Source organism: Drosophila willistoni (genome assembly GCF_018902025.1).
Source record: "Drosophila willistoni isolate 14030-0811.24 chromosome 2L unlocalized genomic scaffold, UCI_dwil_1.1 Seg139, whole genome shotgun sequence".
In the NCBI taxonomy this organism is placed as follows: domain Eukaryota; kingdom Metazoa; phylum Arthropoda; class Insecta; order Diptera; family Drosophilidae; genus Drosophila; species Drosophila willistoni.
The window spans coordinates 480523-494015 of record NW_025814046.1 but is presented as its reverse complement, the minus strand read 5'-3'; the positions used below and the strand labels follow the sequence as shown (position 1 = coordinate 494015).

Sequence of the window (13493 nt, the reverse complement as noted above, 5' to 3'; positions counted from 1 at the left end):
TCAAAAATTTAATTATTTTTACAAATTTAATTGGAAAATATTTTAAAATTTTATACAAAATTTCAATACTTTACTCAAAAATCCATTTTGAAATTAACAGTCAGATAAAGATAGAAACTAGAGTCTACAAAAGCTTATTTTTAAAAATTTAAATTGTGAAATTTTTAGAAAATTAATTTTTAATTTTTGTAATTTAAAATTTTTATTTTTATTTCAGTTGCTAAATTCTTTGTTAGACAAAAATTAATATAACCACTTGACAAGATGATAAAAATAGAATTGAAAAATGGGAATGAAAAAGTTCATTTTGTTTTGACATTTTCAAAAATTTCTGATAAGATTTTCTTTATTTAGCATTTACTTTTTAGTATATGGCGCCTCTCAAAAACTGACGCAGAAATGTCAAACACAAATTTTAACAAAATGTCCAAGTTTGTCTAGAAATAGAATTAGTCAGCACTTTGGATCATCAAGAGGATGAATGATCATGATCGTTTGTGATCTACTAACCTCTCACCAACAAATGATCGTGATCTACTAACCCCTCTAGACGCTTATATGACCTCTAAGACCTTGTCTTAATTATCTAAGGTGAAAGAATCTCTCACATTATTGTTTGACAAATTTTAAAATGTGTCATTTTAACTAAATAAAAGTGAAACCAAATATAAACAAAACCGCAAAGTAAATGGAATGAAGTCAAAACTATAAAAAAAAGTTCGTTTTGAGTATGAAGAATTTGATTAAATATAAAATAGACTTTATAGTTATTTATCTTTTCTGTTCCAATAACAGAAACAAACCCTCAAAACCTGATAAAATTTTAACACACACCGCAAGTGGCTTTCTTGCCTTGATTATGTTTCTATGTAACATCTTAAAATTCTCTTGAAAAATTGTTGATTGGTCCAACTGAATGAGCCAACTAAAATTTCTGCGAAAGCCAAATAAGAAGGGTTCGGGTCTATGAACCATTCGAAATTATCTATAGATGAGAAACTTGTTTTGGGTTTTCGTTTTTTTTCACGAGAATAAAATGATAAATTATGGTTGAGATAATTCTGAAATTCATTAATGTCAAGACGCAGAACAGCAAATGTTTTGTGACTGTTGGTGGGAGAGAGAATATGAGAAAAACATTTGTATAAATATTAAAAAAAAAAACTAAAAAAAATCATATCCAAAATGCGTGTTAATACCTAAAAAAAACAAAATATTGTAGGGACTACCTCATTTTATAATTATTTAATAATTGGCTAGCAACTAAATGAAGTTCGGTCATCATCATCATGATCATCGTCAACATCATTTGTATTAAGTCGACATTTCCTTTCACACAAAATGGCATATCGTGTTTATACAGCGTATATAACAGATACTACTACTATATAGCTGACGATGTGAGCTCATGAGTTGATGTCGTCATTGGCTGGCTGGCGTTCGTTTCGCTTTCTTGTTTCTCAGAGTGTGTTTCCCGGAGATTCGTCTATGTGGAGACAGAGCGACAATGCTGCTGAGGAGGTTGGCCAAATGCCTGCGCTTCAGTTCGCATTCAAATCAAGAACGCGACGGACGGAAGCAAAAAAAAAATCTCAAAAAATAACAAAATAAATATATATATAAATACGATAAACTAACTTGTCTATGGCGGTGCCGGCGGTTGGCGAAAATACTTATGAGTTTTAAAAATAATAATACAGATATAGAAATACGCAAAAAATAAATATTTAAGAACTAAATGGTTCAAGTGTGTGTGAAAACTAATCTCTTAACATGAGTGCTTAAAAGACAAAAAAACAAAAAAATCTATATTAAACAGAAATATATTTCGCTGAAACGTACAAAGCAGACAAAGCTTAGCCATGTCGTTGAATCAAACACCCACGCCCAGTACACCGCCTCCATCGAGGAGAGCGAATCGTCCGCCAAGGATAAATATACACAATATAACCCCCACCATGGGTGGAGGCAATTCCTCTATGCCTCCAAGTGCCCAGCCACCGTATACGGCGCAAACCAATTACACAAGCTCACAGCAACAGAATCAGGGTCCTTATTGGCCGCCAGTGGCCAATCCTTTTGGTTCTGGTAATTTCATGACAAAGGGTTATGAAGGCTTTCTAGATCTCACCAAATCGGGCATGAGTTTTGGCGAGAAGTTCACCTATGGATTGTATAATAAATTTAGTACATGGTCTAAAAGATGGTTCACTCATATGTTCCTTCTCTTTGTCCTGGGCCTTTATAGTGTGGGTGGTGCTCTAATCTTTCAGACAATTGAAGGTGAGTAAAGTGACTGAGTGAATGAATGAATGAATGGGTGGGTGGTGGGTGGTTGGATTGACCTCTTGCGGAAGTTGAAGAAATCATAAAATAAAATGCCATTAAAAAACAGTATAACATTTGTTGATCTTTGTTAAATTTGTTTGGAAAACCATAAAACAACAGAAATAACAAAAATTTAACCAAACAGAAACAAAAATTAAAGAGATAAAATAACAAGAACAGATCTTTTGTGAATTCAAGTCAATTTGATGCCTTTTTTCTCTCAGTCGAAAAGTCTGTTAAACAGGTGAATGAAACAAATTGAATTCGAATGATTCACAGAGGGAGAGACTATCTAGTATAAACAATTTAGACATATGACATGCTGATGATTAACATGTTCGACAAGGAAAGAGGCCATCATCATTATCGTCATTATCATCATCATCAACATCAGCAAAGGCATCATCATCACTTTTCGCTAGAATCACAGCAGATCAATTCAGAATCACAAGAGTTAAGCTGTTTATTATGAAAATGCTCGGCGATATGTGTTTCCTTTTCCTCCAAGTGGCAGCAAATCCTTATGATTTACGGCCTAAACGAAAACACTGGAAATTTATTTTTGGCACCATTGCCAATTTTACCACATACTGTGATAATTGCATAAGGTCGGTCAAGGCCGAAATAAAATAAATTTTTATTTAATACCCCAATCGAATGGGGAATTCTTAAATATTTTTGGGATTAGGGAAAGTCTTTTTACATATACAAAGTATATGGCAATTAATATGTGATAAAAATTCAGTCATATACATCATCATAGATCATCAATTATGGTATACACGATCCCTTTTTTGCGGATCATGTTTAGAGGAAAGAAAAAGGAACATTTTGTCTCCTAAAGCCGAGATTTTAGAAATGAAACTGGTCAAATTTTGATATCGAAGAACGATTTTCTCTGTATAATGCCGGATTTTTCTCCCAATAGCCAATTTCCCCCACCAAAATAATGTGCTAGATCCGCCAAAACAATTAAGTTTGGAAAACTGTGTCTATAAGAGAAATTTCTTTTTTAATATTTTAGCTCAGCTAAAGCAATTGTGGCTACAACTATCAAGCCCTATTCACATATGTATGTACTTACAATAGGAAGTTCAAGTATGCGAATCATCGATTTTAGTGAAATTGGGATGTTATATATCAACTTTTGATTTGAGACGGTGTAAAATATTCAGAACTATATCTTCGATTCGTCGGCCTTGTGGGTAGAGGTGAATGTTGGTAACCATATCACCCACTATCACCCACAAATGCCTCTTTTGAGATTAAAAACTTAAATATTTCATAAGTTTTTCATGAATTTTGCACAAGACAATTAATCAAATAGATTATAAGTCTATATTTCAGAATTGGGTTTAGTCCAATCCAAAAATGGCTAAAAAAATCCAAATAAGAATGGGCCATTTGTAGTATGAAAAAGATATTTGCGTTAGGGATTAGCATATTTTTCATTTCATACATGAGGAAAGACTCTATAAAAAATTTGAACAGCAAAACGATCCACATGATCTCCAACAAAAAGACCATTAAATCTTAAATATGACAGGTCATATAGGACAGATACATAGTTTTAATAAATCCTCTACAAGATCAAACCGTGATAAAATAGTTTTAAATTAAAAAGCTTCTCAAGCGTTCAAGCACTTTAAAACCTTGTTAGCTTATAAATAAAAAAAAGTATAAAACAATTGACAATTTAATAATTTCTATAATCTTAATAAATTTGTACAGGTCGTACAGGAAAATTAGAAGTAATTGATTTGCAAGGCAAACAGAAGCAATTTTTTAATGAAATGCGTGATATGACAAAAGATCCACTTCTGGATACGGTAAGTGAACAAATGTAGTTAACTTCTTCTCTATATATGTAGATTTCTTTATCGATTTGTTATCTTTTAGTTATCTCGAACCGATTTTGATAGCAAAGTTTTGCGTATCATGAATAGCCATCAATCGGTGGTGGAATCACTTTTACGTTCAGGTCTAACAGAGGACGAAGATATCTTGAAAAAGAATCCCTGGTCATTTTGGAATGCCATGGTCTATAGTTGTACCATCTACACGACGATAGGTAAGTACCATTCCATTTGATGGGGTTCATTCTAGTGCAAATACACCCACACACACCCGCACATTCACACACACACACACTGTGACTATTTATTAATATATATTTATATCATAGATATATTTCTGTTTTTGTGACACAAAAAGTTGGAAATAGTTTTGTCTCTGTCCGCATTTCTTTTTCTATTTGCTTGACACTTTATGAGAATAAAAAAATGTTTTTTTTTGTGGTGACGGGAAAGAGGCCCATTTTTTAACATAAATTCTTTGGAAAATTGTCATCTTACTTAATTAAGAATTTCACAAAACAAATATTAAGCCAGTGCATACACCTTAGCGAAACAAAAAGAGAATAAGACCAATGGAAATTCTACGAAATTCCGCAAACCCATTCAACACGCTCTTAATGAAAATTGTCTTATTAATATAATTTTTATTTTGTTGTTTTTGTTTTAATTTGTGACACATAAATATGCCACGCAAATAATAGAAGAAGAATTTTCGAACCGAAACCAGACAGATAAAATCGTATAAATTCTTTTACAAATCATTTTATGGATACTCACTGTTTGAGATTTATGTAGACGATTTCTTTATTTGTTTGTGGTTTGTTGCCTAATGACTGTTAAACTGACTGATATATACATAGATACATATATATATCTTGATATAAATAGAATTTTCGTCATATCTGATGCTTTTACCTTTCGATATTTTTTAGCTTTTCAATATCAATGCACAATTGCATAAATCTATTTTTGACTTTAATACCCTGTAGCTCGCTTTTAATTAAATTGAGTGAATCTTTGACTTAAAGGAAGGAGATATTCATTGTCCTTTAACACTTTAGAAAATGTGTGTAAGAAGAAGAAAACATCAGCTTTGTATAAATATATTACCATCGATATAAACATACGATTCGTGGTTAGTTGATCTATCAAGACATTTTGTTAGTATCATGAAAGAAACTTAATCGAGAAATTATCTAACTATATATTTCATTCTTATTTCCTTTACGAATTTTAATGATAATCCTAATTTTAGTTATATGAATGTCAAACTAATTAAATAAATTTGCTTTTGCCAATGTAAACTAGTTAGAATAGATTTGAGAGGAAGAATAGAAATAAAATAAGGAAGAAATTTTAAAGCCCGAAATCAGCTGAATCAAAAACGTACGATTTTGAGTCCTAGAAAACGTCAGAAACAAGTATGGTAAATAAATGGGACATTAAGTACCTACTGTCAGAAGACGGATAACGAATCGAAAAATATTTTGTGAATTGTTAATAGAGGAATATTAAATGGAGGACTACTATGGAAACAGTGATTATAGAGGTAGTTAAGGAGTCGTTATATGCAAAAGTCATTGAATCACTGTGTAGCTTGACCAAAACTTAAAATTTATCTAATCAATTTGGTCGGGTTTAAGTAGTTGACAGACTTTAAATTGGTTTTTATATTATAAGTGGTAAACACTCGATTCTTACTCTAACAAACTTACTTAATTTGCTATATGTGAAGTAATTTTGTGGTAAAAAAAACTCAGTTTATAAGCCGGAAGTTCAAGTTTGAGAAAAAGAGTTACATATAAATGATTATAGTTGATATCTAAACTTTATTTCAAGATCATTCAATTTTTTGTCTCCTATTTTCAAAGATTTTAAAATTGTCTTAGAGAAAAATAATGAAAAGTATAGTTTAGTTGTTTTCAAATTCAAACCTCAACGTAGGTGATGTTTTTCCCCAGGGTTAAGCAATTCTGCAAGGTACAAAGTTCCATTGGAGATAATTGAAAAAAAGATTTTATTTCAGGAATTCTCTCGGCTATAAATACTAAAAGAAAAGTACCCAAAGCGATAAAGGTCGATACACCAATCGTAAGGGCTTCTAAATAAGCTGCCAAATAAGTGGGATAAATGGGAACTTACACATCTTTTATAAGATGCAAAGGGTGGCTGTAATTGTTATTCATGAGTTGACTATTCAAAATTTGAATTAAATTGAGTTATAAGATTTTTGTGCTGAGTCTTGATTCATGTAGAGACTTTTAAATCTCTTGATAAACCAATTTTTCCAGTGATTAGTTAAGCCGTTTAATAGTCATTAAGTCAGGTTAAACGTAAATTCTTTCTGCCATAAAATCAAGGATAATTTCTTATAAAAAACAAATAGCAAAAAGAGTATACATGATTCGCAATGTATGAAATTTCGTTATGGTCCACATTTGACATGTTTCCAAGAATACTACAAAAAATACGGTACTTGCAAAAGCAATTAACACAGTTTGCAAACAAATTTTGTTCTTGGTCAACCTGAAAATGACAACGGAAATATGAAAGTAAAATGAAAATACAAACATTCATACATACATATATAAACTGATATACTATGATAGACCATTTGATCACAAATCATGTAAACAGAATTGTAAATTTTTGTTTACGGCAAGAGCACACGACATTGAGTGAGTGTTGATGTGTGATAATACGTGTCGATGTGGTGCGTACTCTGAGTGAGTGCAATCAAGTCGTCAAAATTTAGAACACTTATATATTTTTAGTTTTTTTTTTTCGAAAATGGAAAATGTTTTAAAAATAGATACCAAGTGTACTCGCAGCCGCATCGCATCCGAGTACTCGGATTTTGGTACTTTCATAAAAACTTGGCACAATATTTGTTCCAAAAATTCTCAGACCATTGAAATCAATTAAACGGCAGGCAGTAAAATATTCGTTTTCATTTTCATTTCGAGTCGAGTCGTAAAAAAGATAGAGTGTAAAATCTGAATTATTGCTCATACGCCCCGAGGCACACGTTGGAGAAATTGGAAATGAAAGGATTATGGCCATAATAATATCAATTTACGGTTAATTCCAATTATTGTGCATGCCCAGAATGGAAAATCCAAATAGCAAGCATTTCTTTTTTTTGTTTCTAAAAATGTTGAATGAATTTTTGTCGATAAATATAAACAAAGTTGGGAATCACGGCGAAATTCCATAAAAACAAATACAATATCGTCATCATATGAAATGGGGTGAGGGCGGGATGAGGATAATGTTGGGGGCGGGGGATTAAAAAGTTTGTGGGGTGGGGGTGGAGGAGGAGAAGGATGTTGTGCGTGAAATGTATCTGCTGAAATTAACAGCAAATTTAATTTATTTGAAAAATTCAAGTGGCGAAAATCATGATCCATGACGTCATTAAAATTCAATTTTAACACGAAATAATTTCCAATGATGCAAATAATTGAAATACAATTTTTATTTAAGACAACAACAACAAATTGAGTTTAAACTTTATTTAAAACGAAAAGAAAAACAAAATTAAAATCGAACGGAAGGAAACTTAAGTCAACCATTTTTCGTGCAATGTAAACAACAATTCTTTGAATTTCGACAAAATATCAGGAAAATTTCTATTCATTTTAAAGATTTTTTTATAAAATGCCACTTGCTGATGGAGAAGCAACAAAAAACATGCACAATATCTAAATTTTGAGTTTCTAAAGTTAACAAAATCTTAAACTCAAAAGAAAACTGCTATTTAATGAAATTTTGACATGCAACAGAAAACAACGTAGACAAAAACGTTTTTAAGGCGCTTTTTAATTTTAATTTTCTTGGAATGCTAACTTCACACTTGTCAAACGCTTAGAAAGTGCAAAAATCAAGAAAATTTTGTGGTTGGTTTTAATACAAATCACAATTCAACAAAATTCAAAGCTTTTAGTGTTAGATGAGCAATAGAGAACAAAAAATTTCTAGTAATTTACGTGTTTTAGATTTTAGATTTTGATAGGACTTATCAATATAAATGTAACGCAATTAGAAAATATTGAAAAATTCATAAGTTTTTAGATTCAGGATAAGAATTTCAGCAATCAATCGATCAGCAATCAGAGAAGATATATATCAATAAGTTTGAAAGATTCGTAAGTTTTTAAATTAGGAATAAGAATTTTAGCCATCAATCGATATAATTTATCTAATTAAATATATCTACAGTTTGTATTAGAGAATTTTTGAAATTTTAAGAATTATTTGCTTGGTGATTTGGCAATGTTTTAAGAATATTGTAGTGGACTTTAAGCAAATAATATCTCGAGAATTATATAAACTACATAAAACATTCAAGAGCTAGAAAAGTAAGTCAAAACTGGATGTTCAATAAATAGTTAAAGTCAAAAAATTCTTCGAATACATAAGATTCAAAACCGTGGTTATCAAATTGTCTTAAAACCTATCTGAGGAACCCGTGTATTGAATTATAGAGATTTTAACCTACTGAGTTGTTTGGGGTCTTATTAACTTCATGTCTGTTGATTCAATAGGAATAGAATATGGAACTATACACATTAGATAGATAGATTTAATAATAAATAAAAACCTGACTCAAAAAGTTAATTTACTCAATCCAGTATAAAAGATGTGGATTAATAACTAAAACTAAGTTTCCCTTTAGCATAACCATCTAGTTTAACGTCTTTAAATTTAAAAAAAAGCTTGCACATGCTTAAAGTTTTACCTTGGTCATAGCTTAAAGCTTTTGTTCTACAGTGACGTCTGTAAAAATTCAACATGGTCAAATTTAACGTCAATTTTTCTTTGACTTCTAAACAAAAATTCTATATTTTATTTTGTCTCTCGCACAAAGCCAAAAACAGCTGTTTTCAGAAAATTATAGACAACAAAAATTCGTTTTTGATTTTTAGTCTCTCATGTTTGGGAACAAATTAATGCTCAGTTTGCAACCAGACGACGAGCAGTGAATAAGCAGACAAAATTCTATTCGTGTTCTGGACATATATCTATAGATATATACATATCGTATATATATCTATATGCATATATGTAGAGACCTCAAATTACAGAAATATTGAAAACAATTTGCCCAGACGCTTAACTCGATTGGCAAAAGAAATTCCTTAAATATTGAAAACAGAAACCAAAATACTTACTATAAAAAGAAAAATTGCACTCGAAAAGTGATATAATTACATTTCTTTCAATTTGTGTTGAAAGTAGAGAGCGAAAAAATATGAATGCCTTGTTATAAATAGATGCCACGAGTAGCCGAAAAAGAAAAGAAAAATTAAAGCAAAATCAAATTAGAGCAGACTAGATATAGACCAAAAAAAAGAGTGATATATACAAAGACTGGACAGAATGGAGCAGCAGCAGGCACATCAAAGCCAAAGACATAGACGACGACGTCATCAACGTGAACAAACCCCAGTGAGCAATGTGGATGAAGTGGATCATAGTATACGACCCGATCCAGATCCCTCACCTCAGATGATACGCATGCAGATACGTCCACCGGGCACTTTGACCGCTCATGAAAGTAAAATCCTGAGGAAACGTGACAAAACTTTTGCCACCTCATCAGCTCGTAGTCAATCCCAGCCACGTGAGGCTGAGAAACTAAGCAGTCCGGACGCCCATCATTTGATTAAACATCGCAGTTTATCGTCACCACGTCATAAAGATGAGTCGAGTGAAAGTGAATTGACCACAGGCAGTAGTTATGGCCCAACGAATCAGACTCAGAACCTTAGGGATCCTTTGAATCGTCTGGAACAGAATCTACAACGTTTCGAGGACGAACGACGACGTTTCGAGAATGAGAAACGTTTGTTTGAGCGAGAGAAACGGGATCATAAGATGCGTCATCGCCAGCAATTGGATCATGAGGAACGCAAACGTTTGCTACAAAACTATCGCAAATTAAGTGATCGCATACAATTGCCTCAGGATGATGAGGAACGTCGTCGTCTGGTGCACAGTTTGCGTCTGCATCGTCATGAGGCACCCAAAGTCCGTCAACGGAATCGTAATAGTGGCGGCTATGATGAATCCTCGACACAATTTAGCTCTTCCGATGCGGATACCAATGAGGAATATCATACAAGACGTTATGTAGCAGCTCCCATACGTGGTGCTCCTCCACCACCACCAACAGCAGCAGCAGCACCAGCACCGCCACCACAAGTTACTACCAAAACACCCGAACGTAGTTCAGTGAGTCGTAATAATTCCTTATCCCCGGTTCGTCCACAACGACGCTCCAAGACGCCAGAACAACGTGCCCAGCAGCAGCAACCTCAACAACCAATTAGTCGTAAGCAGGAATACGTAGAGATTGGCGAAACAAAAGAATCCACGCCACAACCACGTTTCAACGAGGCCCAACAGAGGCAGGAACTAATGCTCAAGTATATGGAGGCAGCCGAAAGAGCAGCCAAGGCAGAGGCAGCTCTAGCAGCTCAGAATCTCAACATGGAAGGTCTTCGGCGTAGTAATAGTCTACGTCTCGCCGAGATGGAAAAGTCCAACAAATCCGTGGAAACGAAACGTAGTTCTAGTCTAGAGCGACCCGTAAAACCCAAAAGAGCTAGCAGCTTGGAAAGACCTGTAGTCGAGGCGAAAAAGGAACTTGAAACGACAGCGACCTCCACTGAAAATCAAATCCCAACCGAAAAACTTTCTGAAGAAACCAAAGAAGAGGATTCCCCCACATCAATCACTGAAGTTGCTCCAAAAGCATCCTTTTTCCACCGTTTACGACAGCTTTTCAAGACCAAGCCAAAGGTGGTTAGGGCTCCTTCGCCCACACTCAACGAAGTGCTCGAGACTGAACCAAAAAAATTGCTATCGAGAATATTTTTCTATCAATTGCGTTTGGAGGCACGTCATGAATGGCGTCGCTTGAAATTGGATTATCCAAAAAGAATGGAGGAGATGCGTAATCAACGTAATAAATGCATTGGTCATTGCATTTGTTTGGCCTTAATTTTGGGTTTCGGTGGTCTAATGTTTCGCTATACCGAGGGCATGTCCGAGAATATCTATAAATGTGAAGTGCGCAAAGTGAAACGTGATTTCATTGATAATCTCTGGGATGTTAGTCATAATATGAGGTAGTTTTTGTTATATACTCTCCCCATCGTGTATAATTTTTCATTCATCTTTGTTAGAGAGGATGACTGGAAATCATTGGCGCGTCAGAAATTGCGTAAATTTGAGGACGAACTCAATACATTGGCCGAGTTGGGTTTGAGAAGATTTCCTGGACAAAAGTCATGGAATTTTGTTAATTGTTTTATCTACTGTTGGACTGTAATCACCACCATAGGTAGAGTTAGATCTTTGCCTAGAGATTTGGACTAATTCTTGACTTTTTTCTTTTCTTTTACTTCCAGGTTACGGTCACATAACACCCAAGACAGATCTCGGCAGATCCTTAACTGTTATCTATGCCATCATTGGTATTCCGATGTTTTTAATTGTTTTGGCCGATTTGGGTAAACTTTTTACACGCAGCGTAAAGTTCCTATGGGCCTATGTAAGACGTGTTTATTATACAAGATCCTGTCGTAGGATAAGAAAACAACAACAAATACGAGATGCTATGACAGGATTCAATACGGTCTATGACATGGCTATAAGAAGACCAAGCATGTTCTTTGGCAAAACTGAAGAAGACATCACAGATGTGGAATCCCAGCATGATGCCAATAAATCCTTGGGTACTTCCCATCCAGAGACACCAACTTCCCCCTATCCAGAGACATTTGAAGTCGATGATGAATTCAATTTGCCAGTTTCGGTGGCTTCACTCCTGCTCATCTCATACATCCTTCTGGGCACAGTGGGTTATACATTAGTTGAACCCGATTGGACCTATCTGGATGCCTTCTACTATGTGTTTATATCAATGTCCACCATTGGCTTTGGTGATCTAGTGCCGAGTAATCCCTTCTATGTCATGGTTAGCATGATCTATTTGATCTTTGGCCTGGCTCTAACTTCTATGTTCATTAATGTGGTTCAAATTAAGTTGAGTGATCACTTTAAACGAGCCAGTGCCAAAGTTGGAGCCACCATTGGCATGAATATGGCCAGTGAATATGGTGATGAGAATGGTTCTCAAATAAAAACACCATCAGAGATGGCTTCAGTTCATGGCTCACGTCTGGGACGCATCGAAGAGGATGGGCAAGAGTCCACACCGACCGCAGCACCTCCACCACCTTTAACATCTATTTTAAGAACTCCCCGTCCATTATCTCCAGCTGATACGAATGGTGGTGGTCTACAGGATTCAAGTCCTCCACCCTTACTACCCCGACGTACACCCGATCCTCCTGTAGAAGAAGAAAACACTAAGAAAAAGAAGAAACATCGTTTCTTCTAGGTGCAGAGAGAGTCCTTCAAACCTGAGTTATATAGATTATGTGTATCTTAGCCTAAGGCAATTTCATAAATGACAACAGACATTTTTCAAAACTATCGAATTTACGACTTAATATTAAGCAAAGAATTCTAAACAAAAAGGTTAATCAAAAAGTTTAATTTCCCCTTATCTAATGCAAAGTGAATGTAGAAAATGTTTACATTTAAGTAAAAAGCTGACAAAAAATATTTAAAATTAAGAAATTAAAAACTGTGGATGTTATAGAGACGTTAAAAGTTGGAAAAATTAAAAGTTGGCAAAATTTTTTAAAAATCCAAATGAATAAAACTCTAAAATCTTATCGATAACATTATTGATTTTTAAATGTTTTTAAACTAAAGAAACTATAAATTTTGTAGACGAATTTGAAGTCTTTAAAAACTACGTAAAAAGTTGATAACATTTTTTAAATCTAATAGAAATTCAAAACACTCTGAAAAGTTATCGATAACTCCTTCGATTATAAAATGGTTTTTAACTAAAGAAACTAAATATTTAGTTTAAAAATTAAACAAATTTCAAATGTCGAAAAAAAGTTGAAAACTTTTTATGAACCTACATCAAATTTTTAAAATTTTTTAAAAGTTATTGATAATTTTACCAAATTTAAATTCCAACAGATGAAACTAAATATTTTGTAGTGCAGTGTAATTCGCTTGATCATAAGAGTTTATCAGGGATTTTGATTTACCTTTTAATTGTATTGATTTTGTTATTTAATTTTTAGACTAAGTTTAAGTTTAATAAACAAGAAATTAATCCTAATAAAACAAAATACAAAGTAAAATTCCTTTATCCTGATTTTCATTTCCCAAAATAAATGCGTGACGTTACGCGGCAACCTAAATATATATATA

General features: G+C 33.5%; 1 protein-coding gene across 2 annotated transcripts; it reads left to right on the top strand.

Annotated features, from left to right (window-relative positions):
• The first annotated feature begins 1625 nt into the window (after nucleotides 1-1625).
• On the top strand, nucleotides 1626-12890 carry LOC6638329 (TWiK family of potassium channels protein 18). Of its 2 annotated transcripts, XM_023176186.2 has the most exons (4): nucleotides 1626-2283; nucleotides 4060-4157; nucleotides 4228-4399; nucleotides 11603-12890. In XM_023176186.2, the coding sequence occupies exons 1-4, from the start codon at nucleotides 1863-1865 to the stop codon at nucleotides 12595-12597; spliced, it is 1686 nt and encodes a 561-aa protein (XP_023031954.1). In that variant the 5' UTR covers nucleotides 1626-1862; the 3' UTR covers nucleotides 12598-12890. The 2 variants fall into 2 exon arrangements, with proteins under 2 accessions (XP_023031954.1, XP_002061578.1); XM_002061542.4 differs by lacking the exons at nucleotides 1626-2283; nucleotides 4060-4157; nucleotides 4228-4399 and adding exons at nucleotides 9416-11320; nucleotides 11378-11535.
• Nucleotides 12891-13493: the final 603 nt, after the last annotated feature.